This window comes from Rhinoraja longicauda, chromosome 5 (genome assembly GCF_053455715.1).
Source record: "Rhinoraja longicauda isolate Sanriku21f chromosome 5, sRhiLon1.1, whole genome shotgun sequence".
Taxonomy (NCBI): Eukaryota; Metazoa; Chordata; class Chondrichthyes; order Rajiformes; family Arhynchobatidae; genus Rhinoraja; species Rhinoraja longicauda.
The window spans coordinates 37,518,730-37,536,097 of record NC_135957.1 but is presented as its reverse complement, the minus strand read 5'-3'; the positions used below and the strand labels follow the sequence as shown (position 1 = coordinate 37,536,097).

At 39.2% G+C, this 17,368-nt stretch overlaps 1 protein-coding gene across 8 annotated transcripts; it reads right to left on the bottom strand.

Annotated features, from left to right (window-relative positions):
• Positions 1-382: 382 nt before the first annotated feature.
• Positions 383-16,862, bottom strand: wdcp (WD repeat and coiled coil containing). Of its 8 annotated transcripts, none has more exons than XM_078399292.1 (5): positions 16,850-16,862; positions 16,042-16,113; positions 9,419-11,333; positions 4,938-5,058; positions 383-966 (listed from the first exon to the last, which is right to left on the bottom strand). In XM_078399292.1, exons 3-5 carry the CDS (start codon positions 11,321-11,323, stop codon positions 791-793), a joined length of 2,202 nt encoding a protein of 733 aa, XP_078255418.1. In that variant the 5' UTR covers positions 11,324-11,333; positions 16,042-16,113; positions 16,850-16,862; the 3' UTR covers positions 383-790. The 8 variants fall into 8 exon arrangements, with proteins under 8 accessions (XP_078255418.1, XP_078255419.1, XP_078255420.1 ...); XM_078399293.1 differs by lacking the exon at positions 16,850-16,862 and adding an exon at positions 16,774-16,831; XM_078399294.1 differs by lacking the exon at positions 16,850-16,862 and adding an exon at positions 16,312-16,641.
• Between the last annotated feature and the right edge of the window lie 506 nt (positions 16,863-17,368).

Genomic DNA, 17,368 nt, shown 5'->3' with positions numbered 1-17,368 from the left:
TGGAGTTTGTACGTTCTCCCCTTGACCTGTGTGGGTTTTCTCCAGGTGCTCTGGGTTTTCTCCCACACTCCAAAGGTGTATAAGTTTATAGGCTAATTGACTTGGTAAAATTGTAAATTGTCCCCAGTGTGTGTGGGATAGTGTTAGTGTGCGGGGATTGCTGGTACGCATAGACCCGGTGGGCTGAAGGGTCTATTTCCACACTGTATCTCTAAATTAAACAACAACAAAAAACCCACTACAGTCAGCCTGAAATAATAAGTAAAGGGATGCTTTGAGTTAAGTTTGTCATATTTTGAAAGTATTTGGCAGGATATAGAGAAACCTAACCTGTAGTTGAGGGGAAAAAAGGACACAAAATCAGTGCTAATTCAGTCAGAAGAAGAGCTTGGAAACATTTGTTTATTTTAAGGTTGACAAAAGTACAGAGCTCTCTCCGTATAGGAATATGCTTACTCAATTAATTACATTTAAATCAGAATTAATAAATCTATATTGGACAAGTGTACACAAATAGACTTTGAAAATGGTAGACAGATGAGATTAAGAAAGCAAATAACTAAGATTTTATCATATTGTGGACCAAGCTCGAGAAGCTGAATGATTTACTCTTGAACTGTTCTCCTAATGAAGTCTCCAACAGAAAGAAAATTCCCTGATACTCTAAATGCACACATGATTAAAACAAACTCAAATACTTTATTATTTATCTGCTCATTTACAAATAACACAATCAAAGTTTAAAAAGACGTTTGTTAGCATTTCACAACATTTATGCAAACACAATTAATTACGTTGCACTTCTGCAGTTGTCCAGAGTAATAGTGTCGGTTGGAGATGGAGGTGGTGGAAATTCTAGAAGTCCTATTGTTTGTTTACCATCACGAATCATAATTTCCTGTTTGGATTTGAATGTTAATGGAGCAAATCCATCACTATCAGCAGTCAAAACTATCCAATTAGAACCTACAAGTAAACATATATAGTTTACTACTTACTGATATTCAAATCACAGCTGAAACAAAGTTACAGAATAAACATTACAAACAACGAGTAATTTTACAATGAAAAAATAGATACGTATATCCTTTATGATCCTAATTAATGAAAATAGTTCTATTCAATTTTTACAATGAATTCCAGCAATTGCTCTCATCTCAGAATCATCTCTGTGCGATTACACTGTATCCAAGCCTGATACATTTTTGCACACTAGCATGATGTGCTTTACCTGGGATCCACTGCTGAGAGCAATGGAAATATTGCAATCATTAGATAAATTTAAAAAAATTGAAATACTTCATCACATCTTGAAACTTGGACACTTAGCCAATCACAACATTCAACTGAAGCATCTTGTGGGTACTTGGATGAAAATTAAACAGATAATCTGTAATACCTAAATGAGAATAATTCAGCTGAGGTTATTAAAATAAATAATTATGATAACTAATTATCACCCCTCAAATATTAAACCATTAATTTGTCTATCCCCTTTCCATCTATACAGAGGGTAATATCTATGGTATGAACATATGTTTAAAAAGCATCTGTACATAAATCAGCAGAGCTGAAGGGAGCAAAGTCAGACATGGTTCAAATTTGAGCATTTTGAAATCTCTCATTATCCTAACATTGACTGTGTTATTTAAACCATGTATTAACCATGCATTATGAACATGTTAACTTTCACATTACCATTAACATAGGCATCTCAGGGTACAACAGAGTAAGAACACCAAATATTTGATATGTTGGGACAAATCAAAAACTGTTTCAAAAGAGGAGGTGTGAGAGGGGGGTGGTCTCTGCCATTGATGTCTGTGCACAGGCAAGGAAGAGCAGTGTGTGGAACGTGAACTGTGGCTAATTATAGCATCGCTTCTGATGGCCCAGCTGTATCAGCAAAAAGTGGAGATGAATCTCGGACTTTCCTCGACTGTATTTACAAAAGCTCATTTAGACAGTCACTTCTCTAGTCACTGAGTCAAATTGAAAGCTTGCTCAACACTGACATTTATATCCTGATGAAACATACATAATTACATTTTGACCAATTATTACAGATGTTCTCAAATAATGCCAGTTCTGACAATTTAAAACATTTGTTTTACTTGTGGAAATAAAATAAAATCTCCTGGGTCACAGAATGTCTGGTTTGGAGTGAATGTGGAGAAAGAGAAAGGGAACTTAATTTCAATCATTTTCTACGGTACCTTTCTGATAACTAATCATTGCCATAATAAATATATAATTATCAACGATTCAATCTTCTTACTGAAGTGGTTCCACCATGTATACGTCGAATTTATCAAAACTGTAATTTGTTAGGAATTTCAAAATATCCTCAGCAAAAACATTTCTATCTTAGCTTCAAGGTTAGAATGAACATCAAACCAGATTCCCTGGGCCTTCAGATAGTCAGGTCTGAGAGTGAAGGGGAAAGAGGACAAGCCAATTCCGATGAGCATGACCTCACTCCAGTGCAGTTTACTCTGGCACCTGATGCCAACCTACGCTGGCCCACTATGGATCCGAGCAGAAGCCAGGGATGTCATCAATGTACAGTGAAGCTTTGGTCTGAGTGCACCCCAGAGCCTGGCAGTCACCCCTCTTATGCTCCCGTCCCTCCTGATAGCTACAGCAAAGGGTGTTATACAGGGCACAAACAAGATAATAATAATAATAATAATAATAATAATAATAATAATAATAATAATTATCACTAAATAGACAGAGAAGAGTGGGCAATTCTGCCTGATTCCAGACTTGATGGAGAAGCTATCTGTTTCCCATTGCATTATGCGGCTATCAAAGATTTTCCTGCCGGGTACAGCATTGGTTTGATCTGGGTTGATCACCTGTCCCAGAGCAGATTTAACCCAGTTGGAAGAAGACAGTTAACATTTAAGGTCAAAGACCCTTCATCAAAACTGAGAAAGAGAGTCGATCAGATCCCATATTAATGTATGAATAGCTCAAGCTGAGGTACTGACTGTAAAAACATATTGTGAAAACTAGCAATCATAAAAATCAAGATTATATCACTCTCTTAAACAATCTGCATGATATTCAATGGATTTGTTTCAAATCGTTATTGACAGGCATAAAAATTGGCAGTGTATTATTTTTATTTGGAGGTTTTTGGAAAATCTGATCATTATATCAGTGTACTGATAATCCATATGCTAAAAAAGTATTATTAGCAAATAAATAAGATCAACCATCTGTCCTGTTTATAACACTGAGCACCAACGTCATGCTATAAGACATAATCGGGTTTTAGTGATAAGCCTTAGTACAGTAATCTCCAGTGATAATACAAGAATTCTTTGCCTCTGTTTGGGCAGCCATGTATTGCATGAACATTGTGGTGTTACATTAAACATTCAAAGGAGAGATTTCTGTATTAACTATTTTTTGTAAATTTATTGTCACGGTTTATTGAAACTAATTCACATGACAAAATCCATCCCTGTTACCAATATTAAAACTTACATTTGAAAGCTCATCTTCCTTTCACATTATAAACTTATAGTACTCTGTACCATTACGAAGAGAACTAATGTTTACTACATCACAGCACAAATTACAGTGGTAACCCAGTCCATAGCATGATTCACCGGCAAACCAGATTTAAAATAAAATCAATATAATTGGGGTAAATATATATTTGAAAAATTAAATTGAGAAAAGCTCTGAACAGCTCTAAATTATCTGTAGTTCTCTAAATGAACTTTTAAAATATATAATGATACAATACAGAGGCACAAATTGAACAAAACAGCCAGGTTGAGTTTTGATAATGAGTTATTGGATAGCGTTTTTTATATAACTGCCACAAATTTAAAATTGTCTAAATATAGATACTGGATTCAGACATTTCTAGCATATTTGAAAACAGCTTAATTCTTTGTGGCATAACGTTAAGTTTATGAACAAAGCTGTTCAGAAATTGACTGTTTCTGGCATGGTTTCATTCTCTTCCTCTCTATCCCTAAGTGATAATGCCATGCGTAAGAAATGTCCAAATCACAAACGTACAGAGAGAGAAAACAGCACTGTCACATTTGACAACATACACTGATACCATAATTCCAAGTCAGAATGTAGTTGATTCAGTCATTTCTCTAATCTATTACAACTGGAGAAAGATCTTTATTTGCTGAGAAAACTTCCCTAAATTCTTCAACATATTTGTTGGCATGCAGAGTAATGTCTGAGAAAACAGTTGCTTGTGCACATCCAAAGATTTATCACATTCTTATGTACATGTATATTTGACAGAAATGTCTTATTGCGTAACTGTTTCTCACTTTACTGTCACTGCTGAGAATCGTTGACCCACACTAACTGGAAAGAATCCCACTTATTGCTACAATACTGACAATTTTCTTCTAGCCACCATTAAAAGTAGGGGAGAAACACGGGACTGCAGATGCTAATTTACACAAAAAAGACCAAAAGTGCCAGATTAATTCAACTCAGCAGTCCTAGCAGCATCACTGGAGAACAGATGGTTGTCGCTCTTTGGGTCGGGGCCCTTCCTCAGACTTATTGTGGTGGGGGGAGGGAAGAAAGCTGGAAGAGAGGTGAGGTGAGGACAAAGCCTGGCAAGTGATTAGTGAATATAGGTGAGGGAGGTGGGGGGGGGGGGTGATAGTTTCTCAAAACCAGGAACTAAGTGAACTAAGTGACTTTAGTCATGTCACTAATGTAGAAATTCGATTTCTACAAAATAAAAAATCACTACCCATGTAAACCCACATAATGGATGCAGTTGATTGATTTAATCATAATTTTCAGCTTGAGATTATCTCTCTGGTAAAACCCCAAGTCAAGCCCAAGTCTGCCTCCCAGCAATGTTTCTAACATCAGGAATATTTTAGTTACTATTGAAAATAGCATAATACATTTCAGTTCCTGAAACCACTCACCGTAAAACATTTCAACAACAAAAAGGTTAAAAACTTCTTGGACTGTACTTAGACGAAGTTTGCCTTCACAAAGGAGAAAAGCTCGTTTTTCATCCACAACTGTATTCTCCTGCAGCTTTTTCTTCAAAATAGAATTTTAAAGCAATACTATTTATTGAAGACATAATTCTTTACAAACATATAATTTAAATGAAATTCATAAACATTAATTTACATTATATTACCAACCAATTTACGTATATTTTAGAATAATCAGCAAAATATGTGTGGTTTCCACAATGAACATAATAGTACAGAGTAGAGAATATTGTTCTTTGAGCTCAGGGTCCTGAGATTAAATTTCACTTAGTTAAAACATTTTCTTTCTCCACTGGCTGCAGAGAATCTAGGCAAAATTATTTGCAATGATTTCAATACAATGATTTGGATGTAGATCTATGGATTCAAATCTTCACCATCTTAGCTAAGTTGCAATTTCACTGATCTAGGTATGTGGAATAGTCAGGCAGTCGAGGAAATATTCATGCTAGTCTGCAGTTAAACTGTGGAGGGATCTTTACACTCCACCCAGTATGTGTTGTAGTTAGCCACTGTGTTCATAATGCTAGGTCCCAAAATGGAGGTGTACTTCAATTTATAGCACAAACATCCAATTTACACAAGTATATAAATACATCAAGTGAAATAAATTAGATATGTTCAGACAGCCAAAGACTGTCTCAAAGTAAAGGTATATGATTTGAAAGTTAGGTACTGTAAAGATATTCCATTTATACATTCATTCGATTCCATTTATACATTCATTCGATGCCATTACAGCTGAATAAAGAAACTCTTTTGTAAATGAATTTTAAGTTTTTCTACATCAGAAACACATGAAATAAAAGTGGACTGCCAAAGCTTTGCCCTGGTCTTCCAGGACTTCTTGATGGAGCTAAAATTATAGCAATAGTGAATGTTCTTTTTATCGTTTTACATCATTGGACAAAAATGTCCAGTGAACACTTTCTCTCATACTCAAACAACAGGACTGATCATGGCTTCCAGCACAATCTTTCAAAATGTGCCATGTTTATGACTCCACATTGATAATGTTGAGGTGTCATGCAGAGTTGTCTTCAACATTGTATTGTGCTACAACAATGCATTCACAGGACAATATCGTTCACAATGAATAGATGCTTGACTTTCCTATTGATTCAACAAATGGATGTTTTTGTGTCAACATTTTATAAATTGAGTTCCTAGATTTAGATTTATAATCATGGTAAAGGCAGTGCTGGAGTCAGCAGGTCAAGCAGCAATTGTGGAGGGAATAAAGAGTCAGTGTTTCAGGTCCAGGAGCCTTCTTCAGATCGATTGTGCTGGGGAGAGAAAGCAGAAAAAGAGATGTAGGCAGGACACGGTCTGGAAAGTGATAGGTGGATACAGGTGTGGGAAGGTTGAATTGGCAAATAGGTGGAGTAAGTGACAAAGGCGAGAGATTGAAAGTAGAAAAAAGGATGTCAGAGAAGGAGAGGAGTGAAATGTAAAGCCAGAGGGAGGATGAGTGGTGGAAGGGACAGAAGAAGGGGAGAGATGACCGGGATAGTGAGAGAAATGAGTGCACAGTGATTTAGTGAATTTGCACAGGAATGAGAGAGGGGTTAACGGGTTGTCAATTAAAATTAGAAAATTCAATGTTCATGCCGTTGGATTGTAAGCTACCCAAGTGCAATATGAAGTACTGCTCCTCCAGTTACCCAAGTGCAATATGAAGTACTGCTCCTCCAGTTTGTGTGTGGCGTCACTCTGGTAATGGATGAAGCCCATGACAGAAAGGTCAGCAAGGGAATGGGAAGGGGAATTTCTAAATGCTTAGCAACCAGATCCAGCAGGCCTTGGCGGACTGAGCACACATGGAAAAATGGTCACCTAATCTAAGTTTGGTCTCGCTAAAGTAAAGGAGACCATATTGGGAGCACCAAGTGCAGTAAATTAGATTAGGAGAGGTACTTTAGAACATCTGTCTCACCTGGAAGAGCTGCTGGGTCCCTGGGTGAAGGTGAGGGAGGAGGTAGAAACATAGAAAATAGGTGCAGGAGTAGGCCATTCGGCCTTTCGAGCCTGCACCGCCATTCAATATGATCATGGCTGATCATCTAGCTCAGTAACCTGTACCTGCCTTCTCTCCATACCCCCTGATCCCTTTAACAAAAAGGGCCAAATCTAACTCCCTCTTAAATATAACCAATAAACTGGCCTCAACTACCTTCTGTGGCAGAGAATTCCACAGACTCACCACTCTCTGTGTGAAGAAATGTGTTCTCATCTCGGTCCTAAAAGACTTCCCCCTTATCCTTAAGCTGTGACCCCTGGTTCTGGACTCCCCCAACATCGGGAACAATCTTCCCGCATCTAGCCTCTCCAACCCCTTAAGAATTTTATATGTTTCTATAAGATCCCCCCTCAGTCTTCTAAATTCCAGCGAGTACAAGCCTAGTCTATCCAGTCTTTCTTCATATGAAAGTCCCGCCATCCCAGGGATCAATCTAGTGAACCTTCTCTGTACTCCCTCTAAGGCAAGAACGTCTTTCCTCAGATTAGGAGCCCAAAACTGCACACAATACTCCAGGTGCGGTCTCACCAAGGCCCTGTACAACTGCAGTAGAACCTCCCTGCTCCTAAACTCAAATCCTCTTGCTATGAATACCAACATACCATTCGCTTTCTTCACTGCCTGCTGTGGTGACAGGTGCTATTTTTCCTGCATTTGCAAGGGAAAGTACCCAAGGAGGGGGTGGTTGGATGGGAAGGGATGAGTGAACCAAGGAATTGTGGAGGGAATGGTCTCTGCCTAAGGCCGAAAGGGGTGGGGACGGGAAGATGTGATTGGAGGTGGGATCATGTTGAAGGTAGTGGGAAGATTGGAAAATAACCTGTTGGATGTAGAGGCTGGTAGGGTGAAAGGCAGGGACCAAGGGAACTTTATCATTGTTCCCTCTGTGGGAGATGGAGAGCAATAGCAGAACTGTGGGGCACAGAAGGGAAAAAATACAATAATTTATTAATGTTTTGATATAGATCTGATCTCTTAGTTTGTTTATGGTATTTTTGGATACAAAGTTTGGAAGTATACAGTGTGTTTGACTTCCTACTGATGAGATGTTTACATGAACTTCTAGGACTGTCAACAAAAGCTTCTTGGAAATAAATGTATAATAATAATTTTCAAATCCTTTACCAAGATAAAATATTGTGCACCTTTTCAAGAAGGGCTGCAGGGAAAAGACTGGGGGAGGGGGAGGGGAAGAGGGGGAAAAGGGGAAGAGAGAAATGTTAGGGTCGATGAAGGGATATCGATGTAAGGCCGGGGAAGAGGAAAGGATTGTTGTTGGTTATTTATCTAAACTTAAATAAATTAATGTTCATACCATTAGATTGTAAGCTATCCAAGCAGAATATGAAGTGCTGATCCTCCAGTTTGGTATGACCTCACTCTGGCAGCGGAGGAGGCCCAGGGCAGAAAGGTCAGTATGGGAATGGGAGTTATAACGGTTAGCAACTGGGAGACCTAGCAGGCACCAGCTATACCTATCTTTTCGGCGATTATATCTGGGTCCCAGCTGTACCTGTCTTTTTGTTGGTTATGTCCTTTAAGTTAAAGGTGTAGCCATGGGTACCAGCTCTTTTTGTTGCTTACGTCGAACAGTACTTGTTCTAAACGTACACTGACACCATCCCCTATCTCGTTCCCTCCTACATCATCGAATTGAGGCTGCCTCCTGCATCTGTGCAGAATTCATTAATTTTATTAACTTTACCACTAACTTCCACCATCTCCTTAAATTCACCTGGATAATCTGATACCTCTCTCCCTTTGCTTCATCTCTCTGTCTCCATCATAATGGCCAAGAAAGCAAACCAACCTCCCTTCTATTGACTCTGTCTACACTTCATGCTACATTAACAGGGCCACCAGCATAATCAAGGACCAGTCTTACCCCAGTCACTCCCTCTACTCCCCTTTCCCATCAGGCAAGAGGTACAGAAGTTTAAAAACACATAACTCCAGATTCAGGGACAGTTTATTTCCAGTTGTTATTATGCAACTGAGTCATCTTCTCATAAACTAGAGTGTGGTCCTGACCTCCAACTACCTCATTGGAGACTTTACTGGACTTTATCTTACACTAAACATTCTATCCTGCATCTGTTTTCTGTAGACGGCTTGATTGTAATCATGTATAGTCTTTTCGCTGACTTGATAGCAGGCAGCAAAAAAGCTTTTGACTGTACCTCGACCATGAAACCATCAGTTTTTGGTTGAGCAATATTTAATTTTGCAGATCACATTATTTTGTGTTTGCTGCTTTAGAATATCATATGAAGATAAACATAATTAAACTCAGGTGAAAGAAAACTCCACTTTGACTTCTGTAATTAAGAGCAAAGCCTAAACAGTTTGGCAGCATAATTAAAATAAGAGGAAAATAAAGTACCTGACAGATGACATAAAGAAATGAAGGATCTGATGGATAGGCCATTGATGACTTCTTTCCATTCCTTGTACAATCTGATATTTGAGAAAGGCACTGTTTCATTTCTTTGAAGCTATCAAGCAATTTTTCCATTTTTTTAGATAGTTGTTTAATTTCGTCAATCACTTCATCACTGCCCTTCAGTACAGTTCTAGCACTTGATTGTGCACTGTGATCTTCCTTAAATAAGACAGGGCTCCTCAAATCTCTATTTAGTGGTCCAAGTCCAGGCATTACGATAGAGGTATTCATAGGTTCTGCATTGTAGTTTTTCAAAACCATTGTAGATTCACTGAGTGCTGATTCTTCTGTTGGTTTGGGGGTGCTTGTTGCTGAGCTATGTTCACTACTGCTGTTCCTTACTTCTTCTATTAATCCTTTTTTACTACTTGGAAATTGAATTGTGGTATCCCCTGGCAATAATAGTTCTCTACTTATAGCAGCCTCTTCCTTGGACAGATTTTCAAAATATTTCTTCATTCCAGAGATATTAATACCCGGCTGCCCAATCTTCAGAGAGTCTGGTAACACACAAGAATCATCTAACAGTAACTTTCTACTCATAAATCTGATTAAATAGCGATCTGAGTTAGAAGATGGAAGAAAAGCAAGGTCATTTGATTTCTGTCTCCCAACTAAAAGCAGTAACAATGTTTCATTCAGAAAACACATACCTTTTGGCCGTTCATTGTTTTGCAAATAGATTTGCTGAATATTCGGCATACTTGAGGGAGTGACTGTATAGAGTAATATTATGTTACACGTATTGGATGATACAGCAATTGTACATCGATGTGGGTCAAAACAGACTATATCAGGGACCAGAATCCCAGGTATGCTTACTTTTCTGGTTGTTGTCACTTTTCTTTCAAAAGTGACTAAAATCAGATGTGAAGAATCGTGACCACTTCCAGTAATGCAATCCCTTCGTCGCAGGTGTATTAGGGGGCTGGGATCAGATTTTCGATGATTTGCCAGAATATGGGTCAAGTCCACAGGACCAGATGATGAAAATGTTGGTTCCTCTATTAACGACTTCGAGGAATCTATGGATTTTCTTCTTGTATCCATGGAATGTGTTTCATCCACAGCTAACATCATGGGTCGCGAGATTGCAGAACCAGTTTCTGATGTGGGTGTAACGTGAAAGGCAAGGCCAGCATTGAGACCACAAATTTTATCAAGGGGCAGTTCAGTTGTTACAATCACTTGTAACTCCATACATGCCTCGACTGCACAGATATATCCTCCAACATCAAATATAGGGCAAAAACTGCAAGCGTGAAGAGTCTTTTGAGCATGATTCCAAATATAAGAATGAATGGCACTGCCTACGGCAATCACTAAACGATTTCCATCTGCAGTCCAGCAAGCACAATGAATCAAGCCAGTACCTGTAATGTCTGCTTTAACTCTACGATTATCAATCTGCACGGCAAACAATACTGAGGCATCTTTTTTTGTTAGCACCACCAAGGCATCGTGTTTTGGGTGCCACACACAGCCTTGTGGCAGAATTGGATAAATCTCTCCCAGTTCACAAGTTTGGGAAACCAAAAGTTTGTTTTCTTCTAATGTGCTGTTTTGTAACTGCCACACAGTTATATGCTTTTTATGCTGAACTGCAAGCAATGCCAGAGTCCCTGTATAATAAATAGGACCCCAGTGAAGTCCATTCACATGTTCAAAACTTCCAATGACACTGCTATCTCCAAACTTTACCTCACCATTGACTAGATGAACAGCAGTGAGAGCAACTTGTTTTCCATCAGTCCAGGCAATCCCATGAATAGGATGAAGAGCTTGATGCAATACATTAATTCCAGTTCGCGCCAATTTTGCTTTTCCAAGTTCCATGCTGACCATCTTTAGAATCCTGGAGGTAACAAATAAAAAATTAAAATCTGGAACAGTCTATTCTTCAACAAATCCTACCCACAAGGTTGTAGCACGGCAATATATCTGATTAAATCAAAGCAAACGCATCTGTTAACGTCTGCAATACTGGTGGATGAATGTTTGTCTTACTGTGGTGAACAGTGTAACCTTTTCCAACAGCAGTCTGTTGCTTACCCAAGGCTTCTTCAATAAAGCTGACCTAAAAAGGAAAGCCACGACGTTTAATCTATAATGAGGCTTGAGCTGATTACTTTCAATAGAAGTCCAGACGTTACTGCTGTTTCAAACTTTAAAATAATAAATGTTTTACACTCTCATCAAGGATTTAGCATGTAAGTCAATTAAATGCAAAATAATAGACAATAGCTTTGATTTTCTGTTGCACTAAATTTTAACAGGGTCTATATTTTTCTGCTGTTTTTTTGAATAGCAAGAAAATAATATCAACAAAAAAAACACCTTTGGCAAATGTTGACCTGTCCTTCTGAAACAACATTTTGCAATTAAAGTCTTGGTTAAAAAATTACCATGTATTTTCATTCCCACATTTATCCATGACTGACAGTGGTGATACACTGCTTACAGCCATTGTGATGGACGTCATGTGTAGATGTAGATGTAGGTCTCCAATTTAATAAAACAATGGAATCCCACATTAATCAAATGATATTAAAACTAATGACTCACACATAAATCTAAAATCGAGCAATTTGGTAAACAATATAGTTAACAACTGAGCAGTGCCAAGAGTACTCAATGATGACAAGCTGGAAATTTTTGAAGTACTACCAACATCCTGAGATGACATGGTTTACAGTTAAGACATGTTTACGTTCTATACGATTATATTGCATCCATTAACCTCAAGTATTTTTTTTATGGCTTTACCATCAACAGCAACAACAACTGTTAATGTCTGATACATGTTGATCGGTGAATAAATCCCTCCATTCCTTCTGCATGTCAAAAATATTTTAAAAGAGTAGCTTCCAATAAGCTTTCTATGCATAACTGTTCAGCTTCTGCAACCTCCATTCCAGAACCAAGGTTACCTCAATGACCATTATCGAGATGCAGGGCACAGACGATGCATGTGTGTGCAATTGTTCTGAGACTGAGCTTGAAACATTGTCTATTCATTCACTGAAACATTGGAAAAAGTGTCCTAATACTTAACATTCACTAAAGAATGGTCCTCTACAAATCTGCCCTGACTTTAAAACATTACCCTTCAACAATTAATGTCAAAACAGGACCCTGAACTATCTCCCATGTCTCTGAAGCCACTTCTTAACAAAGACAGATATCAAAGAAGAATTTTACCAGTGTCTTCAGTGCACAAGCCAGGTAGCGCCACCAGCAGTGGCTGCCTCGCCAACAGTCTGCCTGTCCTTTCTTCTTTTTTAGTATGTGTAAAAAGTATGTGTTCACATTTTTAGTATGTGTTAAAAAGTATGTTTGTGTTCTTTGGTTTGTTTTATGTGGGGGGGTGAGGGGTGGGATTGGGGGAAACATTTTTTCGATCTCTTACTTCGGCAGAGATGCGATTTTTTTGCCGTATTGTATCTCCGTCCGCACTGCGGCCTAACATCGTGGCGTTTCCTGGAGATCGACGGGTGCTCCAAGCCGCAGGGGTCTGCGGGACTTTAACATCGCGGAGCTTGCGATCCCTTTGCCGGGGATCAAATCTGCAACCGCGGGGCCTGTGGACTTTAACATCGTAAAGCTCATGGTCTCTGGTAAGAAGAGGCCGACTCGGGAGCTCCATGCCGCGGAGGGAGTTTCAACCGCCCCTAAGTGGGTGTTTCGATCACCCTGATGGGGGCTTCGATTGTCGCTGTGGGGGCTTTGATGGCCTCGACTGCGGATAGTTTGACTGCCTTGACCACGGGAGAACAAAGAGGAAGAAGCTTGAACTTTATTGCCTTCCATCACAGTGAGGAATGTGGAATCCACTGTGATGGATGTTTATGTTAACTTTTATGTGGTTATGTGTCTTGTTGCTTTTCACTTAGTATGGCTGTATGGTAACTCAAATTTCACTGTACTGTAATTGGTACATGTGACAATAAACTGACCGTGAAACCTTGAAACAAGCACAATCTTTGGCTGTTTACAAAAAAGAGTGTTTGATAAAAGCTCATGATCGACCTGGCAGTGTAATCACTGCTCTCCTTCACTCTTCTGTAACATGGACTATCTATAGCAGGGATATAGATATAGCACATTGAAGCTGACTTCACAAAATCCTCCAAATCCACTGACAGGTTGAGTGAAACAATTCAGCATCTTTCCCAAAATGGGAAAGGGATTATTAAGTTTCAGTTTTCATACTGTGTACAAAATATCATCTCTATGCAAAACTGCCCATTTTAGTGGGCTTATATTGTCATTTGGCCCAATTACAATAAATGTCAACAATTTGGTTCATGGATCGGTGGGAATGGTGAGACACAAGGAGAGAAAACAGTTGCCGCAAAAGTTGTATATTACTTAACCATTGTATCAATGATTTAAAAAAAATTCCTAAACTAATTCCCTAAAAAGTGGTTTAGTCCAGTCAATTCACATAGTCACCACTATGGACACTACCTTTTTAATTCTGTACTTATTTAATTACTTCAAATTAAATTCCCCAGTTGTTACAGGGGTTTGAAGATCCATTGTCTATGTCCAGCCCAGGTACATGAATGTCAGTTCAATAATTTTACCACTCTGCTAAGTTTTCTTTAAATGTTGAGTGGTGCAGCTGGAAGTGCTGCTACTTGACAACGCCAGAGACCCAGATTTGATTCTAATTTCGGATCTTATTTGGTTCAGCTGAAAGAACTTTCAGTGCTAATTCATTGCTTTATAAATTTGTGCAATAGCAAGACAAACCATATAGTCTAAATCATCAAGTTAGAATAACAAGTCCATCTTCCTTAAGGATGACAAGTTATTCATCACCATTATTCTGGAATTAACAACAAACCCTTTTTAGAACAATTGCACGGGTTACCAGATCTATCATCACAATTGGATTATTGATTTTAATAATTAAAAAAATTCACTGCACTTTTGAGCTATTCTAATGGAAAATATATTTTTCTTCTAACTATGGGGAATTTTGGTGCATACAACCTTTCATTCGTATCAAATTCATTTTACACCATAGAGCATCAGCCGTCTCAACTAACACAACCAGCCCAATATCCAGCATTGATGGATCAGGAGTTTCCTCCTCCAAAATAAATCTTGAAAAAAAACAAAGCCATTATCTTCGGTTTCTGTCACAAACTCTGATATTGCTACTCTGCATCCTTTCCATCACCATTATCAGTTATTTCCAACTCTATAAGTCCCAAATTCCACGTTTTCATCAGTGCGTGCTGAAACTTTACCATTCTGCTATATGGTTTTTTTCAATGTTGAGTAGGGGATAAATTCGCATAAGTATGTGAAATCACTTACATGACCCAGCGGGCTGACAAACCTTTGGTTTAATACCTAGTTAAGGCAACAGTTCAGACGGTGTAGCACTCCTTCAATACTGCACCCGCTAGACCCTAAGATGTGGTAACAGGTTTGGGTAATTCAATAGGATGACATCATTCCTCCACTTTCTTGCCCTTTTCCCAGAATCTTTATACACAGATTACATTACTCTAAGGTTAAGCTGCATAAAATCTTTCCTGATCTCTCACCTTTGTGTAATAGATGCAAGACTGCAGAGGGTACACTCGCTCACCACTTTTGGACTTGTCCAAAACTTCACAACTTTTGGTGTCTTTTATTTCAATGGTACTGTACTGTTTTAAATGTCACTTTAACTCCGGACCCTGAAACCGCTCTATTCGGGTATTCCACAACGCTTGAGAAGCTAGACCATAATGCTCGCACAATTTTGGTTTATGGTATGGTAATTGCCAACAGATGTATTTTGAAACTATGGAAATCAGACTCTGCTCCTCAGTTTGAGACTTGGTTAAGAGAATTAATGGGCATCGTACAGTAGAGGCTGAGATATGAATTGTCTGGCAACCCTCAAAAGTTCTTCAACATATGGAACCCAGTGCTGCAGCATATTAAGAACAAGTAAAACTATCCCCTCAATGCCACACGCTTTTGTACCTTCTTTGAATCCAGCAGTGAAAATACTGAAACATTTGACTTGTGAAAATTACCTTGACTCATGTTTTTGTGCTTTTGTCTTTTTTGTCACATTGTAGTTATGTTTTTTTTTATTTATTTTAATTTATTTATTTCTTTGTTTTCATGATTATGTAGGGAAGAGAAGGGATGGGGTTTAATTATATGCACTGTAATTAATTAAATTACAAAAATAAACATTAAAAAAAAAAAAATGTAAAAAAAGAAATCTATCTTAGCTTCTAATTGCACAAGGACCTTGCACATAACAATTCTGTTCCAAGGAGTTCTACAGAAATTATTTCCTATCTCAATTCTATATGGGTATCTCCATATTCTAAGGCCATGCCCTCTGGTTCTGGACACTCCCATAAGAGGAAATATCCTCTCAGCTAACCTCCTAACACGCTTAGGTTTTAGTAAGATCGTCACTCCTTTATCCCATCTGTAATGTGCCCTGTCTATAGGGCACTTTTCCTTATAGGACAATCGACCCCATACCCAGAATCATCTGAATGAACTTTCCTTGAAAGGAAATAATCAAAAATTCTTACTGTAGTCTGTCTGCCTGGTGTCTGCTATAGCTGTAGTAGGGGGTCTTTTTTGTTTGTTTACACTCCAACCACCTAGAAGTAAAGGCGAACATCCCATTAATCCTTATTATCTGCGGCACGTGTACCAGCATTCAGTATTTAGTATATACGAACACCCCACCCCTCTCGATTCCCTCATATAGTAGCTATATGCGGGTCTTTTTTTCTGTTTAAAAACTTGTCCCGCTTTCCAGAATGAACCTCACATTTCCTCAAAAAGTTGGTACTAACCCATCAACCTATGAACGAGCCAGCATTGCAGACTTTCAGCAGTGGGTGAACGCTATCTTACGTGGGAATGGGGAACTGTTACAGTGATGGAAGTGAGTAGTCTTTAGATTATTAATACGAAGCGCTAACTTTATTTCCTTCACCGTTTTGGGAGTCTGTAATCATTTATGTTATTTTATTTCGATTACTTGCTTCGAAAGTGTTTGAGAAACTATTTTTTAGGAACTTTGCGAGTTTGTCGGGCATTTGTGAGCAGGTCACGTTTGTGGTGGGGTGGAAGGGTGCACTCTCTGCACAGATGCTGCCGACATGTCCCGTGGAGATGCTCCAGCACCGTGTGTTTTGCTGCAGATCTCGCAGCAGCAACAGCAGCCTCGTGTGGCTCCGCCTGGTTTGGGGTGGGGTGTCTCGGGGGCGAGATGTAACTCCACCTCCCTGGCTACACCTCTCACAATGACTCACAAGCTCCCGGGTAATGGCCGGGGTGTAGGTGAGATCCGTCTCACAACTGGATGCCCCCGGAGTAGCGCCAACTCACCCCACTCTCTCTCCCTCCCTCCCTCTCCGTCCTTCCCTACACCCTCGGCGGCGGCGGTGCCCGGCCGGAAACGCCGCTCCGACGGCCGCCGCAGCACTTCCGGCCGTGCGCGGAGGGAGGGAGGAAGGGCTGGGCCCAAAGACACTGGAGGAGCAAGATGGCCGCTCCGTCCAAATCGCCGACACTGAAGTGCAGCGCCCAACGTCCGCCATTTTAGTAAGCAAAACCAGCCGATCGTTATGTCTCTCGCCGTGTAATCGACGTTGTGGGGGAACGGTATCTGTGATGATACCATTAAAACGCAGAAAATATCTCGTCTATCAACTCACATTTTGTTGTTATTTTTTAATGTTTTCCCCCTGCTTAATTTCTCTGATTTTACTATTTCTTACTGTCTCTGCCCATTTCCCTCCCACCCTTCCTCCCCAGCCCCCTCTTTTGTGCAGTTTCCCTTGTATTGCTCAAACACACACTACACAAATTTAACATATATATATATATGAATATATATCTATCTTG